The 23,160-nt window shown below is 36.9% G+C and overlaps 1 protein-coding gene across 1 annotated transcript in view; it reads right to left on the reverse strand.

Annotated features, from left to right (window-relative positions):
* The window catches only part of LOC128998582 (coiled-coil domain-containing protein 86), a 52,041-nt gene extending 29,233 nt beyond the window's left edge, over positions 1 to 22,808 (reverse strand). Inside the window, exon 1 of the mRNA XM_054424783.1 lies at positions 22,418 to 22,808. Coding sequence (XP_054280758.1) covers positions 22,418 to 22,602 — 185 coding nt within the window. The 5' untranslated portion in view covers positions 22,603 to 22,808. The remainder of the gene's footprint in view (positions 1 to 22,417) is intronic.
* Positions 22,809 to 23,160: the final 352 nt, after the last annotated feature.

A 23,160-nucleotide genomic window follows, 5' to 3' on the forward strand; every position in this document is an offset into this window, starting at 1 on the left:
TAGCACGTTTATAAGTGCTAGAGGATGAGCATACCAAAGTCAATAAAATTCAATGTTATTCTGCATAAGAATAACATGGGGCTCGTAAAAAATTTCAAATTTTGACATTAAAATTGAGTTTTGGGGGCCATGGAGTAAAGTTACGAAAAAACATGTAATGAGTAAAATTTAAAGTAAAGTAAGGCAAGGCAAGGAGTGCGATTTTCGGAAAACGCCTTATAGGATTTTGTAGAAAACTTGATTCCCGTTCATGAAAATCCTTTCAAATCTTTTCTATCTCTTACCGTTTTCGAGCTACAGGCGATAAAAAAAAAGTATTTTGTCGTTTTTAGAGGTCCGCCATTTTGGATATTTAGGATGGTTTACATTTGAAAATGGGACTTTTGAAAATTTCACCATTAGCTCCCTTACTACAATACTACCAAATTCCAAGTCTCTAGCACGTTTCTAAACGATTCATATGACCATACCAAAGTCATTAAATTTAAATCTTATTCTCCATAAGAATAACATGGGGCTCGTAAAAGTGGCAAAAAACCTTCAAATTTTGAGATTAAAATTAAGTTTTGGGGGTTAAGGAGTAAAGTTACGAAAAAACATGTAATGAGTAAAATTTAAAGTAAAGTAAGGAGAATACAAAGCAATAATAATATTTGCAAAAAGGAATGATTTAAGTATGAAAAAATAGCGAAAACCGGAAAAAAGTTGAAAGAAATTTACCAAATTTTGAAAGTAGGGAGTTTTTTGAACCCGAAAGAGTGCGATTTTCGGAAAACACCGACGAGGGTTTTGTAGAAAATTTAATTCCTGTTCCTGGATATACTTTCAAATCTTTTCTAGCTCTTACTGTTTTCGTGCTAAATCCGTTTGAAAAAAACGTGTTTTATCGTTTTCAGAGGTCCGCCATTTTGGATTTTTGGGGGGGTTAACATTTGAAAATGTGACTTTTGAAAATTTCACCATTAGCTTATGATCCCTTACTACAATACTACCAAATTACAAGTCTCTAGCACATTTCTAAACGATTCATATGACCATACCCAAAGTCATTATATTTCAATCTTATTCTCCATAAGAATAACACGGGGCTCGTAAAAGTGGCAAAAAACCTTCAAATTTTGAGATTAAAATTAAGTTTTGGGAGTCAAGGAGTAAAGTTACGAAAAAACATGTAATGAGTAAAATTTAAAGTAAAGTAAGGAGAATACAAAGCAATAATAATTTTTAAAAAAAAATTATTTAAGTATGAAAACATAGCGAAAACCGGTAAAAATGTAATAAAAATTTACCAAATTTTGAAAGTAGGGCGTTTTTTGAAGCTGAAGGAGTGCGACTTTTGGAAAACGCCTAAGAAGGTTTTGTATAAAATTTAATTCCTGTTCCTGGATATACTTTCAAATCTTTTCTAGCTCTTACTGTTTTCGAGCTATATCCCTTTGAAAAAAACGTGTTTTTTCGTTTTCAGAGGTCCGCCATTTTGGATTTTTGGGTGGGTTAAAATTTGAAAATGGGACTTTTGCAACATTTACCGTTAATTTAAGATCCAAAAGTACAATACTACCGAAATTTGAAGTCTCTAGCACGTTTCTAAACCGTTCAGATGGGCACACCAAAGTCGGCATTTTTCAATGTTATTTCCCATAAGAATAGCATTGGGGGGGGGGGATTCTTGAATAAGGGGGGGTTAAAATAAAAAAATGTGACTTTTTGGAATTTTCCCGGGGGTTTGGTACCAAGACCGACAATCGTGCCAAATTTCAACTCTCTAGCACTTCTAGAAGTGGTCTAGAATTAGTATCTTCCGTGAGTGAGTTACATATGCGGTTGTATAGTATTTAGACTCGCCTTTGGCTCGCTGGGGGCTCCGCCCCCAGGCCCCCTAGCTGTTAGTCGTCATTAGTAGATTAGAGTCCAGCCCCAGTCCCCCATTGTGGAGGATTTAATATTGGGGGGGGGGGGGGGGTTGTAAATACGGTAGGAGGATAAAACCCTAAGTAAACCAGAGTAAATACAAAATATTAATAATATTTGAAAAGAATTTAATTAGATTGGGAAAAGTAGCGGAAATAGTAAAAAAAAATATTAAAATTTACCAAATATTAATAGTAGGGGGTCAATCCATATCAAGTGATCCAATAAAAAATAATTTGGTTGCTGGACCATTTTTAATTTTTTTACATATTGTTCCCTTATGTTTTGAAAGTTCAAAAATGATTTTATAAAAATTTTATCCCTTCCAATTTTTTTGTAGCGGCCATTTTTGTCTTGCAGCGCACGGTGATTTTTGAGTTTGCAGACGTTAACGTAAACGAACATATATTTTTAACTACTTAAGTTACACAAATGCAACCAAATTCACTTTGTTCATCATATTCCCATCTTTAATTTTGGTTATGATCATAATCTGCCTAATTTGTACCCATATGGGTGAAAAAAATGTTTAAAAACAAGCAACGGAACGAAATAAATTTTACTTTTTGAAGCCTATTTTTTCCATGAAGGGTTTGTAAATTACTGATAATATTTTTTATTCAATTACATATACTAGTGTACTCCATGTAGCTAGAGTAATAACACTGATATATGTGTCCTTTAATTTTGGCAATTTTTTAAAAATATAGATTTTTCAATTTTCGTAAAGTTTGGAGCTTAATATCTCTGATGGGACATGGGATAAAAATTTGATTTTTTCACAGGATGTTCTTCTGTATATGAGGAAACTACAGTAAAAGATTTATCATTGATATTTGACTGTGGTAAAAGTTATGAATTTTTGGATACGGCAAGAAATTGCATAGTTTTTGGTGTAGTAGCGACTTGTCTACAGGTTAAATACTGACCTTTATTGCTTCAAAGGGCAGACAATTTACCACTTTTAAATATATAACAAATACTTTACCCCTTTAACTATAACATTATAAACATAACAAATATTATTAGAAATTTTATTTTAAAAAAATTTAAAATCGTATAAATGCCCCTTTCAGTGACGGTATTAATCATATAAATACTTTGGTAAAAACTATTCAATTAAGGGCCTTTAAAGATTCATAATTGTATTGTGCTTCAGTAATTGAATGTTTTTAACTGTAGGCCTACAAGTAGGGCTTACATATTGCTGGCTAATATTATATAATTAGGCTAAATATTTGGTTTTAAAATGTAAAGAAACCCACAAAAAATAGAACAACAATTTTATTATGTGTTATGCGTTACAACAAACTAATCATTAAAAATTTAAAAGGACTTACATTTATTTCATGTTTTCCTAGTTGGAATGAGCATTAAGAAGAATGCTTATTTCATCAGACAGTTTTTGAGATATATTATATACTCTTCCAGTTGCCGTTTTGAGTTCTTGAAATGACAGTTTTCTTAAAATGTTGTTAATAGGTACCCAAACTTTGTCACTATCAGACTGTCTAAAAGTTGTTCTTGGTCCAGCAGGATGGTAAAAGTGCACATACACATCACTATTTTCCAAACTTAATTGTTCAATTTGTGCCAACCACCACTGCCCATCGTATACACAAGCCACCAAGTCGTCAGTTTCTAGGGTCAATGGTACAATTTTGCATATGCAATGGTCTTCGTAAATGTCACTTTTTGATGTTATAAAGCACCTTATTGTGTTCTCTGAAACCCCATAAAATTTATGATAACCCCTCGTTCCCTTGACTTGTATACAGTTTTCAAATCTGGTTTTAAGTTCTTCGATGTGTGTCAGAATTTCTTCTTTCCGGACAAGAAAATAGTTTATCCCTTTGATGTTCTGTTTGCAAAATTCGTACATCTTCTCTACACTTAGAATCTGATCTGTTGAGGTTCTTTGTAAACTGGCCTTACTAACTTCACGTTTTGTTGTTCCCCCAATTCCATCGCATGCATTTTTGCCATGGCAGGAGGCAAAAAAGTGCCACTCAGCATCTAATTCAAAGTCCTTTTTGTGGTTGCAGAGATTTGAAAAGTTTTTCTTATTTTTATACTGGGAACCACTTCCGTCAGAAAAGTAAATGACCTTTTCAACTCTAGGCAAGTTTTCTTTAATTAAATTAATTACATATGATTGAAAAACATGTACAACTTGTGTGCTATGCTCTAAATAGTCACTTAAAATGCAAATCGAGTGACTTTTAATCTTACCATCTTCATCTTTGAAGTAAACCACGAACGGATGTACAGTCGCCTGATCATTAACCCAGTGGTACCCCTGAATTTCATCTTAGACCAAAAATGTGAAGTTCTCAGCGAAATCTGCCAGTATTAAACATTCAGTTTCCAAAAGATTCTCTTTCTTTTCTTTTAAGAATTTGCTTTGTATTTTGGAAATATAGTGGTGGCTTTTCAGGTTTTCAAGTTTCTCAGTTAATGATTCAAAATACTCTTCCTGTGGTTTCAAAATTGTTATCATTTCAGCACGGTCCGTTGTCACCCATTGTTTGAACTGAATATGATCTGGCATGTCCTCTTCAGATTCATGAAAAATATCGATTATACTTTGTTGTCCTGGGCACTTATCACACAAACTTAACATACAGTCATAACTGTTAATATCACATACTAGGAGCTCCAGTAAATCTTTGTAGTCAACGTTTAATCTTGCACCATCGATCATTAATTTTACATTTTGGTGGTAAACACAGACACACACAGAGTGTGTGCCGGACGCCCCTGCCAAAATGCACCATTTAGGTCGTAATTCACAAAATTTAGATCGACCTATTTTACATTCGGGATGAGCAGCTTTAAAAGCAACAAATAGTTCGTTAAGGTTTGATAAAACTAAACGCTTTTGTTTTGTTATTTTCTTTCCTTCTACAACTACGTTAGTACAATCTTTTTTTCCAGGACACATCCTGCTATTTTCTTCACTTTCAAAAAAAGCTTGTACCTTAATAACAGTTTCTTGAGAAACACCTACTCCCTTCTTCTTCCCAAGCACGGGCAAGATTCCTTCTTCTTTTACTAATTGCCTTGTTAATCTAACCAATCGATCGGAAACTTTAAATTCGCTACAAATCTTTTGTCGTGACCAGGTATCAGGTAGTAAACTGATTATTTTTACTTTTTCTTCTTTGGTTGAGATCAAACACTTTGCTTTTAATTTAGTAATTAAATCCAAATAATCTGCCCTTGAAACCTCAGTCTGTTCTAACACTTCCTCTGTATTAGATGTACTTGGTCCCTTGTCAAAATACAATTCTAAATTTATTTTAAGTGTTTTGGATATTCGATTTACTTTGGAATCTATAGCAATTGGTCTCTTGGCATCACTCAGTTTTCGTATTTTGGAAGCTGGAGAGACTCCCAAAACAGAGCAAGCAATGTCCACATGTTCCAAAACTTCTGTTGGAGGAACGTAATCGTCCTGACATTCAGCAAATTTATCTTCTGTAGATTCTGATGGTAAAATAAAGATTTTTGTATAGCAATTTGGGCAGAGTGACTTTCCAGGAACTAAATTAAGATCATTTTTGATTTTAGTTAGTGATAAATGTTCTATTTTGATCTCCCTCAAACCTTTATTTATAGGTTTCTTGTGACATTTTAATGGGTCAGAACAGTATTTACCATAGATATGATTATACTTATAAATAAACTTCTTTTCATGGTACTCACAAACAGTGGTAACCTGATTACCTACTCTTCTTTTCAATAACTCTTGCTGGGTTTCACTAAAACTGTTCAACTCCTTCAAATCTTTCAAAACTAAACCATAAACGATTTTGTGGCATTCTTCACCCACTATTTCACCAATAGAACAAAATTGATTCATTACAAACGCTTAAAAAACACTTTTAAAAACACATGAAAATATAATTATTTTAGTCTGAGTAAAATCCATCCACACTACAACGAAGCATGGCACTGACTGATGTATTTGAGATAAGGTCTCCTATACAGACATGCAGAGTAATCAAACAACAATCAAAACAATAATACTGCTCTTTATCAGTTGTCTTATCAGTTGTCTTTTGTTGTTGTGTGGAGTCATATTCCTTATCTGCTGTCATAAAACAATAATACTGCTCTTTATCAGTTGTCTTATCAGTTGTCTTTTGTTGTATGGAGTCCTATTCCTTATCTGCTGTCATAAACTGTTCTTTTCGTACTATCAATCTTTAATGATGATTGCTTTTCTCAGAAACAGAATATTATTCTATCACAACAAGCCTCATAAATTATTTATTATTTTTAAATCCTAATATAGTTATAAATCTTAAGAATTCTAAATTTATTTAAAATTTAAAAACAGGTAAATTGTTTTGCTTTTTAATGTGAGAAAATACAGTATTCAACCTGTAGACGAGTAAAAACTGCACTAAACAACATGCGTTTTTTTACCGTTTCCAAAAATTCATAACTTTAACCACAGTAAAATATCAATGATAAATCTTTTACTGTAGTTTCCTTATACACAGAAGAACATCCTGTGAAAAAATCAAATTTTTATCCCATGTCCCATCAGAGATATTAAGCTCCAAACTTTACGAAAATTGAAAAATCTATATTTTTAAAAAATTGCCAAAATTAAAGGAAACATATATCAGTGTTATAACTCTAGCTACATAGAGTACACTAGTATATGTAATTGAATAAAAAATATTATCAGTAATTTACAAACCCTTCATGGAAAAAATAGGCTTCAAAAAGTGAAATTCATTTCGTTCCGTTGCTTGTTTTTAAACATTTTTTTCACCCATATGGGTACAAATTAGGCAGATTATGATCATAACCAAAATTAAAGATGGGAATATGATGAACAAAGTGAATTTGGTTGCATTTGTGTAACTTAAGTAGGTAAAAATATATGTTCGTTAGCGTTAACGTCTGCAAACTCAAAAATCACCGTGCGCTGCAAGACAAAAATGGCCACTACAAAAAAATTGGAAGGGATAAAAATTTTATAAAATCATTTTTGAACTTCCAAAACATGAGGGAACAATATATAAAAAAATAAAAAATATTAAAAATGGTCAAGCAACTCTCATTGGATCACTTGATATGGATTGACCCTAGGGCATTTTTTTTAGTTGAAGGTGTGCGATTTCCGTAAAACGCTAAAGAGTGTTTTGTAGAAAATTTAATTCATGTTCGTAAAGATACTTTCAAATCTTTTCTAGCTCTTACCGTTTTCGAGCTATAGCCCTTTGAAAGAAAACGTGTATTGTCGTTTTCAGAGGTCCGCCATATTGGATTTTTGGGGGGTTAAAATTTGAAAATGGGACTTTTGCAAGATTCACCGTTAATGTAAGATCCCATAATACAATACTACCAAGTTTCAAGTCTCTAGCACCTTTCTAAACAGTTCAGATGAGCATACCAAAGACGGCAACTTTCAGTGTTTTATCGTTTTTAGATGTCCGCCATTTTGGATTTTTGGGGAGGTAAAAAATTTAAAATGTGATTTTTGCAAATTTCACCCTTAGCTTATCATCCCATACTACAATACTACAAAATTACAAGTCTCTAGTACGTTTCTAAACGATTCGGATGACCATAACAAAGTCATTAAATTTCAATGTTATCTTCCATAAGAATAACATGGGGCTCGTAAAAACTTTCAAATTTTAACATTAAAATTAAGTTTTTGGGGTCAAGGAGTGAAGTTACGAAAACTCATGTCATAAGTAAAATTTAAAGTTAAAGAAGGAGAATTCAAGGCAATAATAATACAAGGCAAAAAGGAATGATTTAAGTATGAAAAAATAGTGAAAACCGGTAAAAAATTGAAAGAAATTTACCAAATTTTGAAAGTAGGGCGTTTTTTGAAGCCGAAGGAGTGTGATTTTCGGAAAACGCCTTTGAGGGTTTTGTAGAAAATTTAATTCCTGTTCATAAAGATTCATTCAAATCTTTTCTAGCTCTTACTGTTTTCGAGCTATATCCGTTTGAAAAAAACGTGTTTTATCGTTTTCAGAGGTCCGCCATTTTGGGTTTTTGGCGAGGTTAAAATTTTAAAATCGGACTTTTGCAAATTTCACCGTTATATAAGATCCCCTACTACATTAATACCAAGTTTCAAGTCTCTAGCACGTTTATAAGTGGTTCAGATGAGCATACCAAAGTAGGCATTTTTCAATGTTATTCTCCATAAGAATAACATGGGGCTTGTAAAAGTGGTAAAAACCCTTTAAATTTTGTTATTAAACCTAAGTTTTGGGGGTTAAGGAGTAAAGATAAAAAAACATTAAATGAGTAAAATTTAAAGTAAATTAAGGAGAATACAGAGCATTAATAATATCTGCAAAAAATAATGATTTAAATATGAAAAAATAGCGAAAACCGGAAAACTTTTGAAAGAAATTTACCAAATTTTGAAAGTAGGGCGTTTTTTGAGGCCGAAGGAGTGCGATTTTTGGAAAACGCCAAAGAGGGTTTTGTATAAAATTTAATTCCCGTTCGCAAGATTCTTTCAAATCTTTTCTAGCTCTTACCGTTTTTGAGCTATAGCCCTTTGAAAAAAACGTGTTTTGTCGTTTTCAGAGGTCCGCCATTTTGGATTTTTCGGTGGGTTAAAATTTGAAAATGGGACTTTTGCAAATTCCACCGGTAATGTAAGATCTCATACTTCAATACTACGCAAATTTGAAGTCTCTAGCACGTTTCTAAGTGGTTCAGACGGGCACACGAAAGTCGGCAATTTTTAAAGTTATTCCCCATAAGAATAACATGGGGGGAAACCCTTAATTTCGGGGGGGGGGGGGGGTTAAAATTTGAAAATGCTACTTTTTGGATTTTTCCGGGGGTTTGGGCCCAAGAACTACAAGTTTGCAAAATTTTAACTCCCTAGCACATCTAGAAGAGCCACGCTGTTGTAATAAAAACATAAAAAAATCGTTTACTTTTATTATAAACGTTATTATTATTGCCACTTGTACAGTTTCTGCAAGAGGGGTTATGGGGGGTGGGTGACATAAACAACGACTTCCAACTTGGTTGTAACTAAAAACAAAACTACCGTTTCACAACATTAAACCTACACAAATTAAAAATATCTAGAACGACGAGAAACAGTTTTACATGAGATTTGCGTTTTTTTAGGGGGATGTTGTAGGTTTGGGGGTGTATAAGATGAGATTGGCCTCTTTTTTATTTTTCAAATGACTTACGACCATGAATAACTTACTAATTTTTACTAAGACCTTAAAAAGGCTTGAAATGCCATCTTATTCTTCGCATGCTAATTCTCTATTTGATTAACATGGGGAATATTTTAAACCATAAGGGGGGGTTTAAAATGAGAAAATAACGATTTTAATCATATTTAAGGTAATTTGGACCGAATACCAACACTGCTAAAGATTTCAATGTTCTAGCGCTAATGAGTGTGTAAGTAGGCTTATTCCTAAATTCCAAGGACATAACTATCGAAATGGGGGTTTTTTTGAGGGGGTTGGAGTAGAGATAGGTAAAAGGCGCCATAGAACAAAATTTACACCATAAAATTTTGTATACAAAGCATTTGTTTGTTTATATATAATCTTGCGTTTATATAATTTTTAATTGACGAGAATCTTCAAAATCGGGATTTTTTATTTTAACTAAAATTATCCCCCCAATTTTGAGGGTTAATTAGGGTGAGTGAAAATTCCGAAATTGGTTAAGGATGAACTTTAGGCATATTTAAAAACAAGTAATAGGTCAAACATACCCAAAACGGATTTTAACCTACTCCAGGGCAGCCAACCCCCCCAAAAACAAGGAAAAATGGCAAAATTTCAAGTTTAAGCATGAATTTGGGGGTAAAGGAGTGAAGATGGAAAAAGATTTTAAATCACAAAGTTGTAGATCGTCAAAGGTAAAGATATGTAGGTGCTATCCGTTTCTTGATCAGACCTACGGTTGAGCCGCGACGGACGTTTGAACAAAAAAACATGATGAAAAATTCCAAAAGTTTGTGTTTAGAGCGAAATATTGGGGGGAAGGGGTGGAGATAGAAAGAAACTTTATATTATAAAATTGTAGCTCGTTTAATTCTAAATACTGTAAGTGTGTTCCGTTTTTTGATTAGACGAACAGTTTAAGAACAATAAACGTTTTAAAAAAACGCCTTTTTCACACTTTTCAAAAATCCGCCATTTTGAATTTTTTTAGGGGGGTTAAAATTTTAAAATGTGACTTTTGGCAATTTTCTTAGTGGTTTAAGAACAATACCTAAAATCGTGCCAAGTTTCAACCCCGTAGCTATTCTAGAAGTGGGTAAACATTAGTATACCTGATCAGTGAGTGAGTTACACATCGGGCTGTATAGTTAATTAGATATGTGTGTCCGTGAACACGATAACTTGAGTAATTTTTGTCCGATTTTGATGAAATTCGGTTTAAAGGTGTGAGACCGGATAAACTTGAATGAGTTCGCGAACCAGCATGATCAAACCATGGGAACGGGGTTTTACAGGGGGTTTTAGGGGGTGAAAATGGGGTTTTCTCATTTTTGACCCTCAAAACACAAAATTTCCAATTTTTCTCTAGACCTTTTTAAAGAGCTTAAAAAAACAAATAATTTAGTATACAAAAGTGTTTTTGTACCGTAATTGGTAACGGATAAAATTCAAAAAATTGTTAATTAAATTTTCCCATGTTATTCTTATGGAGAATATTGTAAAATGTTTGTTTTTGCTTGTTAATGGATATATTTTGATTAAAATTGGCAATTTTATTTATTTTATACCAAGCTATTAATATTTTACTAAAAAAAAAAACACTTTATTAGTTTCCTTGTAGCAGCAAACCTATGTATTACTCATTGTTCTTAAATTATTGTGGACGGACTCATCAATTTTGATGTTTATTTGTTTTCACGTCCAGTGCCTTTGGATGACTGAAATCTGTCATCACTTGCTGATTGGTTCCTGGAATCTGGAACCCAACTTCAGCTGTCTCTAGTAGACATTTCTGAATTTCGATACGACTAATCAAAGTCATTTTAAACTTAATTGAGGTATAATTAATTAATCAATGTATATAGTCTCTGTGAAATCTTGAAAAGTAGGGCACTCTTGACATTGTGGATTGCTAAATTCTTCCACTGTCACACAGAGTTTGTAAAAGCGAGTCGAACGCTCGTACTGCCCAGTGAATGCTGGAATCTCGCAATGAACAAGTTCCACGCAAAACACACTTACTGTTGTCTGGTAGTGGTCTTCGGACCTATCTACCACTGAAGAGACTAAACAAAGTCGAAACAACAGAGCACACTTCTATCCTTAAAGGCGGATAGTCGTATTTGACTTAGCGCAGGCTCAATCGAATTTTGAATCCTCAAACCACACACTACACATGGATCGGTCACACCCGAGACGGTATGTGTGACGATTCCGATGCTCGGAGAGGTCGGGATTTGGTATTGAGATTTAAAAGATACATTCTGAGTGAATGTAATTCTTAAATTGGCAAGGGGTTCGTCCCCATTTACCTTCTAAAATGATAACCTGTAATTGAGCGCTAGTCAGAACGGGAACAATATCACGCGTATCCGGGTTAAGAGACGTAGGGCAACGCTGATCTTAATTGCAGCTATCAACCACATAAAGCTTAACGCTGTGGGAACCCTCACGATCGCCGGTCAGGCAGATGCCGCCATACACGAATTGTGTCCACGAGCCTAAACGTGCTTCTGTTTGATGATACCAGTGATCCTAGAAATTGCAGTCTGATTGAGAAGACTGACCACCATCCAGTGGATTTGCAACTACATCACCTGCTACAAGTACTTTTACCAATTGAAAATTTTGAGTACCTTGTAACATTAGGTGCAAGTGTTTGGCTACGTAACCTTCTAAATCAAATTAATTTTGTAGGTTTGATGTAGATCATTTACGGTCACGTAACTCGTCTTTGGGATATACGTGCGAATGAACGCCCTAGTGGCGGGATCACTCTTGCAACGTAAAAGGTGCGATTAAACGCATAACGGTATCATCTGTTTCGGTCTCAGGGCTAAACAGCCCATACCTCATCAGGTGCACACTTTAGTGCACGACAGATTGAAATAATAATATGTAATATGTTAAGGACGAATTAAATTTTTCATCGTCCAACTGAAATTTTGAATTTTGATGTTTCTAAATTCTGAAAAGATGAAATTGTCAACTTAGAGTTGACCAGGCACACCTGAGTATTACTCATTGTTCTTAAATTATTGTGGACGGACTCATCAATTTTGATGTTTATTTGTTTTCACGTCCAGTGCCTTTGGATGACTGAAATCTGTCATCACTTGCTGATTGGTTCCTGGAATCTGGAACCCAACTTCAGCTGTCTCTAGTAGACATTTCTGAATTTCGATACGACTAATCAAAGTCATTTTAAACTTAATTGAGGTATAATTAATTAATCAATGTATATAGTCTCTGTGAAATCTTGAAAAGTAGGGCACTCTTGACATTGTGGATTGCTAAATTCTTCCACTGTCACACAGAGTTTGTAAAAGCGAGTCGAACGCTCGTACTGCCCAGTGAATGCTGGAATCTCGCAATGAACAAGTTCCACGCAAAACACACTTACTGTTGTCTGGTAGTGGTCTTCGGACCTATCTACCACTGAAGAGACTAAACAAAGTCGAAACAACAGAGCACACTTCTATCCTTAAAGGCGGATAGTCGTATTTGACTTAGCGCAGGCTCAATCGAATTTTGAATCCTCAAACCACACACTACACATGGATCGGTCACACCCGAGACGGTATGTGTGACGATTCCGATGCTCGGAGAGGTCGGGATTTGGTATTGAGATTTAAAAGATACATTCTGAGTGAATGTAATTCTTAAATTGGCAAGGGGTTCGTCCCCATTTACCTTCTAAAATGATAACCTGTAATTGAGCGCTAGTCAGAACGGGAACAATATCACGCGTATCCGGGTTAAGAGACGTAGGGCAACGCTGATCTTAATTGCAGCTATCAACCACATAAAGCTTAACGCTGTGGGAACCCTCACGATCGCCGGTCAGGCAGATGCCGCCATACACGAATTGTGTCCACGAGCCTAAACGTGCTTCTGTTTGATGATACCAGTGATCCTAGAAATTGCAGTCTGATTGAGAAGACTGACCACCATCCAGTGGATTTGCAACTACATCACCTGCTACAAGTACTTTTACCAATTGAAAATTTTGAGTACCTTGTAACATTAGGTGCAAGTGTTTGGCTACGTAACCTTCTAAATCAAATTAATTTTGTAGGTTTGATGTAGATCATTTACGGTCACGTAACTCGTCTTTGGGATATACGTGCGAATGAACGCCCTAGTGGCGGGATCACTCTTGCAACGTAAAAGGTGCGATTAAACGCATAACGGTATCATCTGTTTCGGTCTCAGGGCTAAACAGCCCATACCTCATCAGGTGCACACTTTAGTGCACGACAGATTGAAATAATAATATGTAATATGTTAAGGACGAATTAAATTTTTCATCGTCCAACTGAAATTTTGAATTTTGATGTTTCTAAATTCTGAAAAGATGAAATTGTCAACTTAGAGTTGACCAGGCACACCTGAGTATTACTCATTGTTCTTAAATTATTGTGGACGGACTCATCAATTTTGATGTTTATTTGTTTTCACGTCCAGTGCCTTTGGATGACTGAAATCTGTCATCACTTGCTGATTGGTTCCTGGAATCTGGAACCCAACTTCAGCTGTCTCTAGTAGACATTTCTGAATTTCGATACGACTAATCAAAGTCATTTTAAACTTAATTGAGGTATAATTAATTAATCAATGTATATAGTCTCTGTGAAATCTTGAAAAGTAGGGCACTCTTGACATTGTGGATTGCTAAATTCTTCCACTGTCACACAGAGTTTGTAAAAGCGAGTCGAACGCTCGTACTGCCCAGTGAATGCTGGAATCTCGCAATGAACAAGTTCCACGCAAAACACACTTACTGTTGTCTGGTAGTGGTCTTCGGACCTATCTACCACTGAAGAGACTAAACAAAGTCGAAACAACAGAGCACACTTCTATCCTTAAAGGCGGATAGTCGTATTTGACTTAGCGCAGGCTCAATCGAATTTTGAATCCTCAAACCACACACTACACATGGATCGGTCACACCCGAGACGGTATGTGTGACGATTCCGATGCTCGGAGAGGTCGGGATTTGGTATTGAGATTTAAAAGATACATTCTGAGTGAATGTAATTCTTAAATTGGCAAGGGGTTCGTCCCCATTTACCTTCTAAAATGATAACCTGTAATTGAGCGCTAGTCAGAACGGGAACAATATCACGCGTATCCGGGTTAAGAGACGTAGGGCAACGCTGATCTTAATTGCAGCTATCAACCACATAAAGCTTAACGCTGTGGGAACCCTCACGATCGCCGGTCAGGCAGATGCCGCCATACACGAATTGTGTCCACGAGCCTAAACGTGCTTCTGTTTGATGATACCAGTGATCCTAGAAATTGCAGTCTGATTGAGAAGACTGACCACCATCCAGTGGATTTGCAACTACATCACCTGCTACAAGTACTTTTACCAATTGAAAATTTTGAGTACCTTGTAACATTAGGTGCAAGTGTTTGGCTACGTAACCTTCTAAATCAAATTAATTTTGTAGGTTTGATGTAGATCATTTACGGTCACGTAACTCGTCTTTGGGATATACGTGCGAATGAACGCCCTAGTGGCGGGATCACTCTTGCAACGTAAAAGGTGCGCACCTTTTACGTTGCAAGAGTGATCCCGCCACTAGGGCGTTCATTCGCACGTATATCCCAAAGACGAGTTACGTGACCGTAAATGATCTACATCAAACCTACAAAATTAATTTGATTTAGAAGGTTACGTAGCCAAACACTTGCACCTAATGTTACAAGGTACTCAAAATTTTCAATTGGTAAAAGTACTTGTAGCAGGTGATGTAGTTGCAAATCCACTGGATGGTGGTCAGTCTTCTCAATCAGACTGCAATTTCTAGGATCACTGGTATCATCAAACAGAAGCACGTTTAGGCTCGTGGACACAATTCGTGTATGGCGGCATCTGCCTGACCGGCGATCGTGAGGGTTCCCACAGCGTTAAGCTTTATGTGGTTGATAGCTGCAATTAAGATCAGCGTTGCCCTACGTCTCTTAACCCGGATACGCGTGATATTGTTCCCGTTCTGACTAGCGCTCAATTACAGGTTATCATTTTAGAAGGTAAATGGGGACGAACCCCTTGCCAATTTAAGAATTACATTCACTCAGAATGTATCTTTTAAATCTCAATACCAAATCCCGACCTCTCCGAGCATCGGAATCGTCACACATACCGTCTCGGGTGTGACCGATCCATGTGTAGTGTGTGGTTTGAGGATTCAAAATTCGATTGAGCCTGCGCTAAGTCAAATACGACTATCCGCCTTTAAGGATAGAAGTGTGCTCTGTTGTTTCGACTTTGTTTAGTCTCTTCAGTGGTAGATAGGTCCGAAGACCACTACCAGACAACAGTAAGTGTGTTTTGCGTGGAACTTGTTCATTGCGAGATTCCAGCATTCACTGGGCAGTACGAGCGTTCGACTCGCTTTTACAAACTCTGTGTGACAGTGGAAGAATTTAGCAATCCACAATGTCAAGAGTGCCCTACTTTTCAAGATTTCACAGAGACTATATACATTGATTAATTAATTATACCTCAATTAAGTTTAAAATGACTTTGATTAGTCGTATCGAAATTCAGAAATGTCTACTAGAGACAGCTGAAGTTGGGTTCCAGATTCCAGGAACCAATCAGCAAGTGATGACAGATTTCAGTCATCCAAAGGCACTGGACGTGAAAACAAATAAACATCAAAATTGATGAGTCCGTCCACAATAATTTAAGAACAATGAGTAATACTCAGGTGTGCCTGGTCAACTCTAAGTTGACAATTTCATCTTTTCAGAATTTAGAAACATCAAAATTCAAAATTTCAGTTGGACGATGAAAAATTTAATTCGTCCTTAACATATTACATATTATTATTTCAATCTGTCGTGCACTAAAGTGTGCACCTGATGAGGTATGGGCTGTTTAGCCCTGAGACCGAAACAGATGATACCGTTATGCGTTTAATCGCACCTTTTACGTTGCAAGAGTGATCCCGCCACTAGGGCGTTCATTCGCACGTATATCCCAAAGACGAGTTACGTGACCGTAAATGATCTACATCAAACCTACAAAATTAATTTGATTTAGAAGGTTACGTAGCCAAACACTTGCACCTAATGTTACAAGGTACTCAAAATTTTCAATTGGTAAAAGTACTTGTAGCAGGTGATGTAGTTGCAAATCCACTGGATGGTGGTCAGTCTTCTCAATCAGACTGCAATTTCTAGGATCACTGGTATCATCAAACAGAAGCACGTTTAGGCTCGTGGACACAATTCGTGTATGGCGGCATCTGCCTGACCGGCGATCGTGAGGGTTCCCACAGCGTTAAGCTTTATGTGGTTGATAGCTGCAATTAAGATCAGCGTTGCCCTACGTCTCTTAACCCGGATACGCGTGATATTGTTCCCGTTCTGACTAGCGCTCAATTACAGGTTATCATTTTAGAAGGTAAATGGGGACGAACCCCTTGCCAATTTAAGAATTACATTCACTCAGAATGTATCTTTTAAATCTCAATACCAAATCCCGACCTCTCCGAGCATCGGAATCGTCACACATACCGTCTCGGGTGTGACCGATCCATATGTAGTGTGTGGTTTGAGGATTCAAAATTCGATTGAGCCTGCGCTAAGTCAAATACGACTATCCGCCTTTAAGGATAGAAGTGTGCTCTGTTGTTTCGACTTTGTTTAGTCTCTTCAGTGGTAGATAGGTCCGAAGACCACTACCAGACAACAGTAAGTGTGTTTTGCGTGGAACTTGTTCATTGCGAGATTCCAGCATTCACTGGGCAGTACGAGCGTTCGACTCGCTTTTACAAACTCTGTGTGACAGTGGAAGAATTTAGCAATCCACAATGTCAAGAGTGCCCTACTTTTCAAGATTTCACAGAGACTATATACATTGATTAATTAATTATACCTCAATTAAGTTTAAAATGACTTTGATTAGTCGTATCGAAATTCAGAAATGTCTACTAGAGACAGCTGAAGTTGGGTTCCAGATTCCAGGAACCAATCAGCAAGTGATGACAGATTTCAGTCATCCAAAGGCACTGGACGTGAAAACAAATAAACATCAAAATTGATGAGTCCGTCCACAATAATTTAAGAACAATGAGTAATACTCAGGTGTGCCTGGTCAACTCTAAGTTGACAATTTCATCTTTTCAGAATTTAGAAACATCAAAATTCAAAATTTCAGTTGGACGATGAAAAATTTAATTCGTCCTTAACATATTACATATTATTATTTCAATCTGTCGTGCACTAAAGTGTGCACCTGATGAGGTATGGGCTGTTTAGCCCTGAGACCGAAACAGATGATACCGTTATGCGTTTAATCGCACCTTTTACGTTGCAAGAGTGATCCCGCCACTAGGGCGTTCATTCGCACGTATATCCCAAAGACGAGTTACGTGACCGTAAATGATCTACATCAAACCTACAAAATTAATTTGATTTAGAAGGTTACGTAGCCAAACACTTGCACCTAATGTTACAAGGTACTCAAAATTTTCAATTGGTAAAAGTACTTGTAGCAGGTGATGTAGTTGCAAATCCACTGGATGGTGGTCAGTCTTCTCAATCAGACTGCAATTTCTAGGATCACTGGTATCATCAAACAGAAGCACGTTTAGGCTCGTGGACACAATTCGTGTATGGCGGCATCTGCCTGACCGGCGATCGTGAGGGTTCCCACAGCGTTAAGCTTTATGTGGTTGATAGCTGCAATTAAGATCAGCGTTGCCCTACGTCTCTTAACCCGGATACGCGTGATATTGTTCCCGTTCTGACTAGCGCTCAATTACAGGTTATCATTTTAGAAGGTAAATGGGGACGAACCCCTTGCCAATTTAAGAATTACATTCACTCAGAATGTATCTTTTAAATCTCAATACCAAATCCCGACCTCTCCGAGCATCGGAATCGTCACACATACCGTCTCGGGTGTGACCGATCCATGTGTAGTGTGTGGTTTGAGGATTCAAAATTCGATTGAGCCTGCGCTAAGTCAAATACGACTATCCGCCTTTAAGGATAGAAGTGTGCTCTGTTGTTTCGACTTTGTTTAGTCTCTTCAGTGGTAGATAGGTCCGAAGACCACTACCAGACAACAGTAAGTGTGTTTTGCGTGGAACTTGTTCATTGCGAGATTCCAGCATTCACTGGGCAGTACGAGCGTTCGACTCGCTTTTACAAACTCTGTGTGACAGTGGAAGAATTTAGCAATCCACAATGTCAAGAGTGCCCTACTTTTCAAGATTTCACAGAGACTATATACATTGATTAATTAATTATACCTCAATTAAGTTTAAAATGACTTTGATTAGTCGTATCGAAATTCAGAAATGTCTACTAGAGACAGCTGAAGTTGGGTTCCAGATTCCAGGAACCAATCAGCAAGTGATGACAGATTTCAGTCATCCAAAGGCACTGGACGTGAAAACAAATAAACATCAAAATTGATGAGTCCGTCCACAATAATTTAAGAACAATGAGTAATACTCAGGTGTGCCTGGTCAACTCTAAGTTGACAATTTCATCTTTTCAGAATTTAGAAACATCAAAATTCAAAATTTCAGTTGGACGATGAAAAATTTAATTCGTCCTTAACATATTACATATTATTATTTCAATCTGTCGTGCACTAAAGTGTGCACCTGATGAGGTATGGGCTGTTTAGCCCTGAGACCGAAACAGATGATACCGTTATGCGTTTAATCGCACCTTTTACGTTGCAAGAGTGATCCCGCCACTAGGGCGTTCATTCGCACGTATATCCCAAAGACGAGTTACGTGACCGTAAATGATCTACATCAAACCTACAAAATTAATTTGATTTAGAAGGTTACGTAGCCAAACACTTGCACCTAATGTTACAAGGTACTCAAAATTTTCAATTGGTAAAAGTACTTGTAGCAGGTGATGTAGTTGCAAATCCACTGGATGGTGGTCAGTCTTCTCAATCAGACTGCAATTTCTAGGATCACTGGTATCATCAAACAGAAGCACGTTTAGGCTCGTGGACACAATTCGTGTATGGCGGCATCTGCCTGACCGGCGATCGTGAGGGTTCCCACAGCGTTAAGCTTTATGTGGTTGATAGCTGCAATTAAGATCAGCGTTGCCCTACGTCTCTTAACCCGGATACGCGTGATATTGTTCCCGTTCTGACTAGCGCTCAATTACAGGTTATCATTTTAGAAGGTAAATGGGGACGAACCCCTTGCCAATTTAAGAATTACATTCACTCAGAATGTATCTTTTAAATCTCAATACCAAATCCCGACCTCTCCGAGCATCGGAATCGTCACACATACCGTCTCGGGTGTGACCGATCCATGTGTAGTGTGTGGTTTGAGGATTCAAAATTCGATTGAGCCTGCGCTAAGTCAAATACGACTATCCGCCTTTAAGGATAGAAGTGTGCTCTGTTGTTTCGACTTTGTTTAGTCTCTTCAGTGGTAGATAGGTCCGAAGACCACTACCAGACAACAGTAAGTGTGTTTTGCGTGGAACTTGTTCATTGCGAGATTCCAGCATTCACTGGGCAGTACGAGCGTTCGACTCGCTTTTACAAACTCTGTGTGACAGTGGAAGAATTTAGCAATCCACAATGTCAAGAGTGCCCTACTTTTCAAGATTTCACAGAGACTATATACATTGATTAATTAATTATACCTCAATTAAGTTTAAAATGACTTTGATTAGTCGTATCGAAATTCAGAAATGTCTACTAGAGACAGCTGAAGTTGGGTTCCAGATTCCAGGAACCAATCAGCAAGTGATGACAGATTTCAGTCATCCAAAGGCACTGGACGTGAAAACAAATAAACATCAAAATTGATGAGTCCGTCCACAATAATTTAAGAACAATGAGTAATACTCAGGTGTGCCTGGTCAACTCTAAGTTGACAATTTCATCTTTTCAGAATTTAGAAACATCAAAATTCAAAATTTCAGTTGGACGATGAAAAATTTAATTCGTCCTTAACATATTACATATTATTATTTCAATCTGTCGTGCACTAAAGTGTGCACCTGATGAGGTATGGGCTGTTTAGCCCTGAGACCGAAACAGATGATACCGTTATGCGTTTAATCGCACCTTTTACGTTGCAAGAGTGATCCCGCCACTAGGGCGTTCATTCGCACGTATATCCCAAAGACGAGTTACGTGACCGTAAATGATCTACATCAAACCTACAAAATTAATTTGATTTAGAAGGTTACGTAGCCAAACACTTGCACCTAATGTTACAAGGTACTCAAAATTTTCAATTGGTAAAAGTACTTGTAGCAGGTGATGTAGTTGCAAATCCACTGGATGGTGGTCAGTCTTCTCAATCAGACTGCAATTTCTAGGATCACTGGTATCATCAAACAGAAGCACGTTTAGGCTCGTGGACACAATTCGTGTATGGCGGCATCTGCCTGACCGGCGATCGTGAGGGTTCCCACAGCGTTAAGCTTTATGTGGTTGATAGCTGCAATTAAGATCAGCGTTGCCCTACGTCTCTTAACCCGGATACGCGTGATATTGTTCCCGTTCTGACTAGCGCTCAATTACAGGTTATCATTTTAGAAGGTAAATGGGGACGAACCCCTTGCCAATTTAAGAATTACATTCACTCAGAATGTATCTTTTAAATCTCAATACCAAATCCCGACCTCTCCGAGCATCGGAATCGTCACACATACCGTCTCGGGTGTGACCGATCCATGTGTAGTGTGTGGTTTGAGGATTCAAAATTCGATTGAGCCTGCGCTAAGTCAAATACGACTATCCGCCTTTAAGGATAGAAGTGTGCTCTGTTGTTTCGACTTTGTTTAGTCTCTTCAGTGGTAGATAGGTCCGAAGACCACTACCAGACAACAGTAAGTGTGTTTTGCGTGGAACTTGTTCATTGCGAGATTCCAGCATTCACTGGGCAGTACGAGCGTTCGACTCGCTTTTACAAACTCTGTGTGACAGTGGAAGAATTTAGCAATCCACAATGTCAAGAGTGCCCTACTTTTCAAGATTTCACAGAGACTATATACATTGATTAATTAATTATACCTCAATTAAGTTTAAAATGACTTTGATTAGTCGTATCGAAATTCAGAAATGTCTACTAGAGACAGCTGAAGTTGGGTTCCAGATTCCAGGAACCAATCAGCAAGTGATGACAGATTTCAGTCATCCAAAGGCACTGGACGTGAAAACAAATAAACATCAAAATTAAACCTATGTACTCGTTAAACCTAATGTTATTTAAATAGGTTTAATTTAATAGAAAATTAATTCGGACAAATGGAAATTCGCTTAGTCGGCGGGTTTGCTGCGGCGGGGGTATTCCTATTTTGCTTGGGCTATGGTAGGCATAGGCCTACATAAAATATTCTTGTAGGTTATAAACTAAGGAACAATAATAGCCTATTTCATATTGTAGGCAGTAGCCTAACTTAAAAAATGTTATTGCCCGTTTATGATAGAGTCTAGAAAAATTGGTACATCAGATATTTGTTACTTTTTATAAGATCATGCCAACCTATTTCCCAATAATCATATAAGTTATTCTTTGCTATCAATGTATCATTCAAATAATCGATACTAAAATACCGTATACAACAAATCTTCTGCTGTCCAGTGGTACCACCCACTTACAGATAGGAACAAAACTGAAATCGCTATGATTTTCTTAAGTTTAGGTGTTTAGCGCTTGTCTGGTAGTCAATTTGCACTCAAATGTAATTTGCAATTACGTTGACATAGGTACTGATGCTAGAAGGTTCATATAAATAATATTTTTAAATGAATGTTTAGAATGCCATGTTTCAAATGGTATTGTAGGCCTACATCAATTGTCCACTTAAGAGTTAAACAGGCTTATCAATTATTTTGTAGCATTAGAAAATTGTTGGACATTAATGGACCAGATTGGTCCATGGCCATTTTAAGGGTGAGTGGTGAGATGGACTATTTTGTTCCATTGGCCACTGTTTTGTTTAACTCATAATCATCTTCAAGTAACCAAACCCATTTACAACTAGGGTCTACCCACACTCAATCGTCACAACTCACTCGTTTGCAAAAATATAATAATATAAGTAGCCTCCCTATAGTTATTTGAGGTTGTTATCAGAAATAATGTTAGGCTACATTTTTTGTCCAATTCGAAAATCTTGTGTAGTTTAATCAATAAGAAAATAACAATAGGCTTAAATAAGGCCGTCCCGATTCTGTCGGGACAGTGCCGATATTGGTTCCTTAAGTTATGCCCGTATTTTAGCCTACATATGTTAATCCGGGGGGGGGGGGAACACCTTGGTGACCTAACCTAACTTACCTGGTTTTTTTAGTTTTCCAGAACTTCCCTGATTTACATTTTCCTCTAGGAGTATCGTTTCTGACTCCACTGTCACTTTCACTGTCAGTTTCTGTATTTTTATCCACGACAGGCTTGTTCTTGAGAGAATCAGGGATTAAACTTTCAAACGAAATAATAGGTTGGTTGTCACTGACAGTAACCATTATGACCTACGCTCCTGTCTCACAAAACAAATATTTGTATAAGTAATTAAAATCCTTTACAGACTAATATAAAAAACTGTTATCAATAGAATAAAGAATGACAACTTATGGTCCTAATTGGAAATGCTAAATACATACTACTTATTATAGCATTAAGGTTGCTTACAGGTTAAGCCTTTTAGCTTTCTTAGGATTAGGAAGAAGAAAGGAAGGCAACGGAACGGAACGGAGGGAGAGGGAAGGGAATGGAAGGGAACTGGGAAAAAGGACAGGACGAGGACACGTACATATGAGAGAGGTTTTTTTCCTCTAGTTTGCTTAGCAGGCTTCGGTTTAATAGACCAGGCAGCCTCGATGTACACAGTTGTGGTTGCTCCAATTCATCCTGCAATAAATTAAGGTTGTTTGTTAGTTTATAAAAATTGGTTATTGAACATAAATGTGCACATTCAATGTTTCATGTTGATATTGTTCTAGTTTTTGTTATTGTTAATGTGCCTAATTATGTATTAAAGATAGGATTATCTAAAGGTTCAAGGGATTCTTTAGAATGGTAGA

This window comes from Macrosteles quadrilineatus, unplaced genomic scaffold (genome assembly GCF_028750875.1).
Source record: "Macrosteles quadrilineatus isolate MER2022 unplaced genomic scaffold, UCM_ALF_1.0 Scaffold_7__1_contigs__length_78375512, whole genome shotgun sequence".
Classification (NCBI taxonomy): domain Eukaryota; kingdom Metazoa; phylum Arthropoda; class Insecta; order Hemiptera; family Cicadellidae; genus Macrosteles; species Macrosteles quadrilineatus.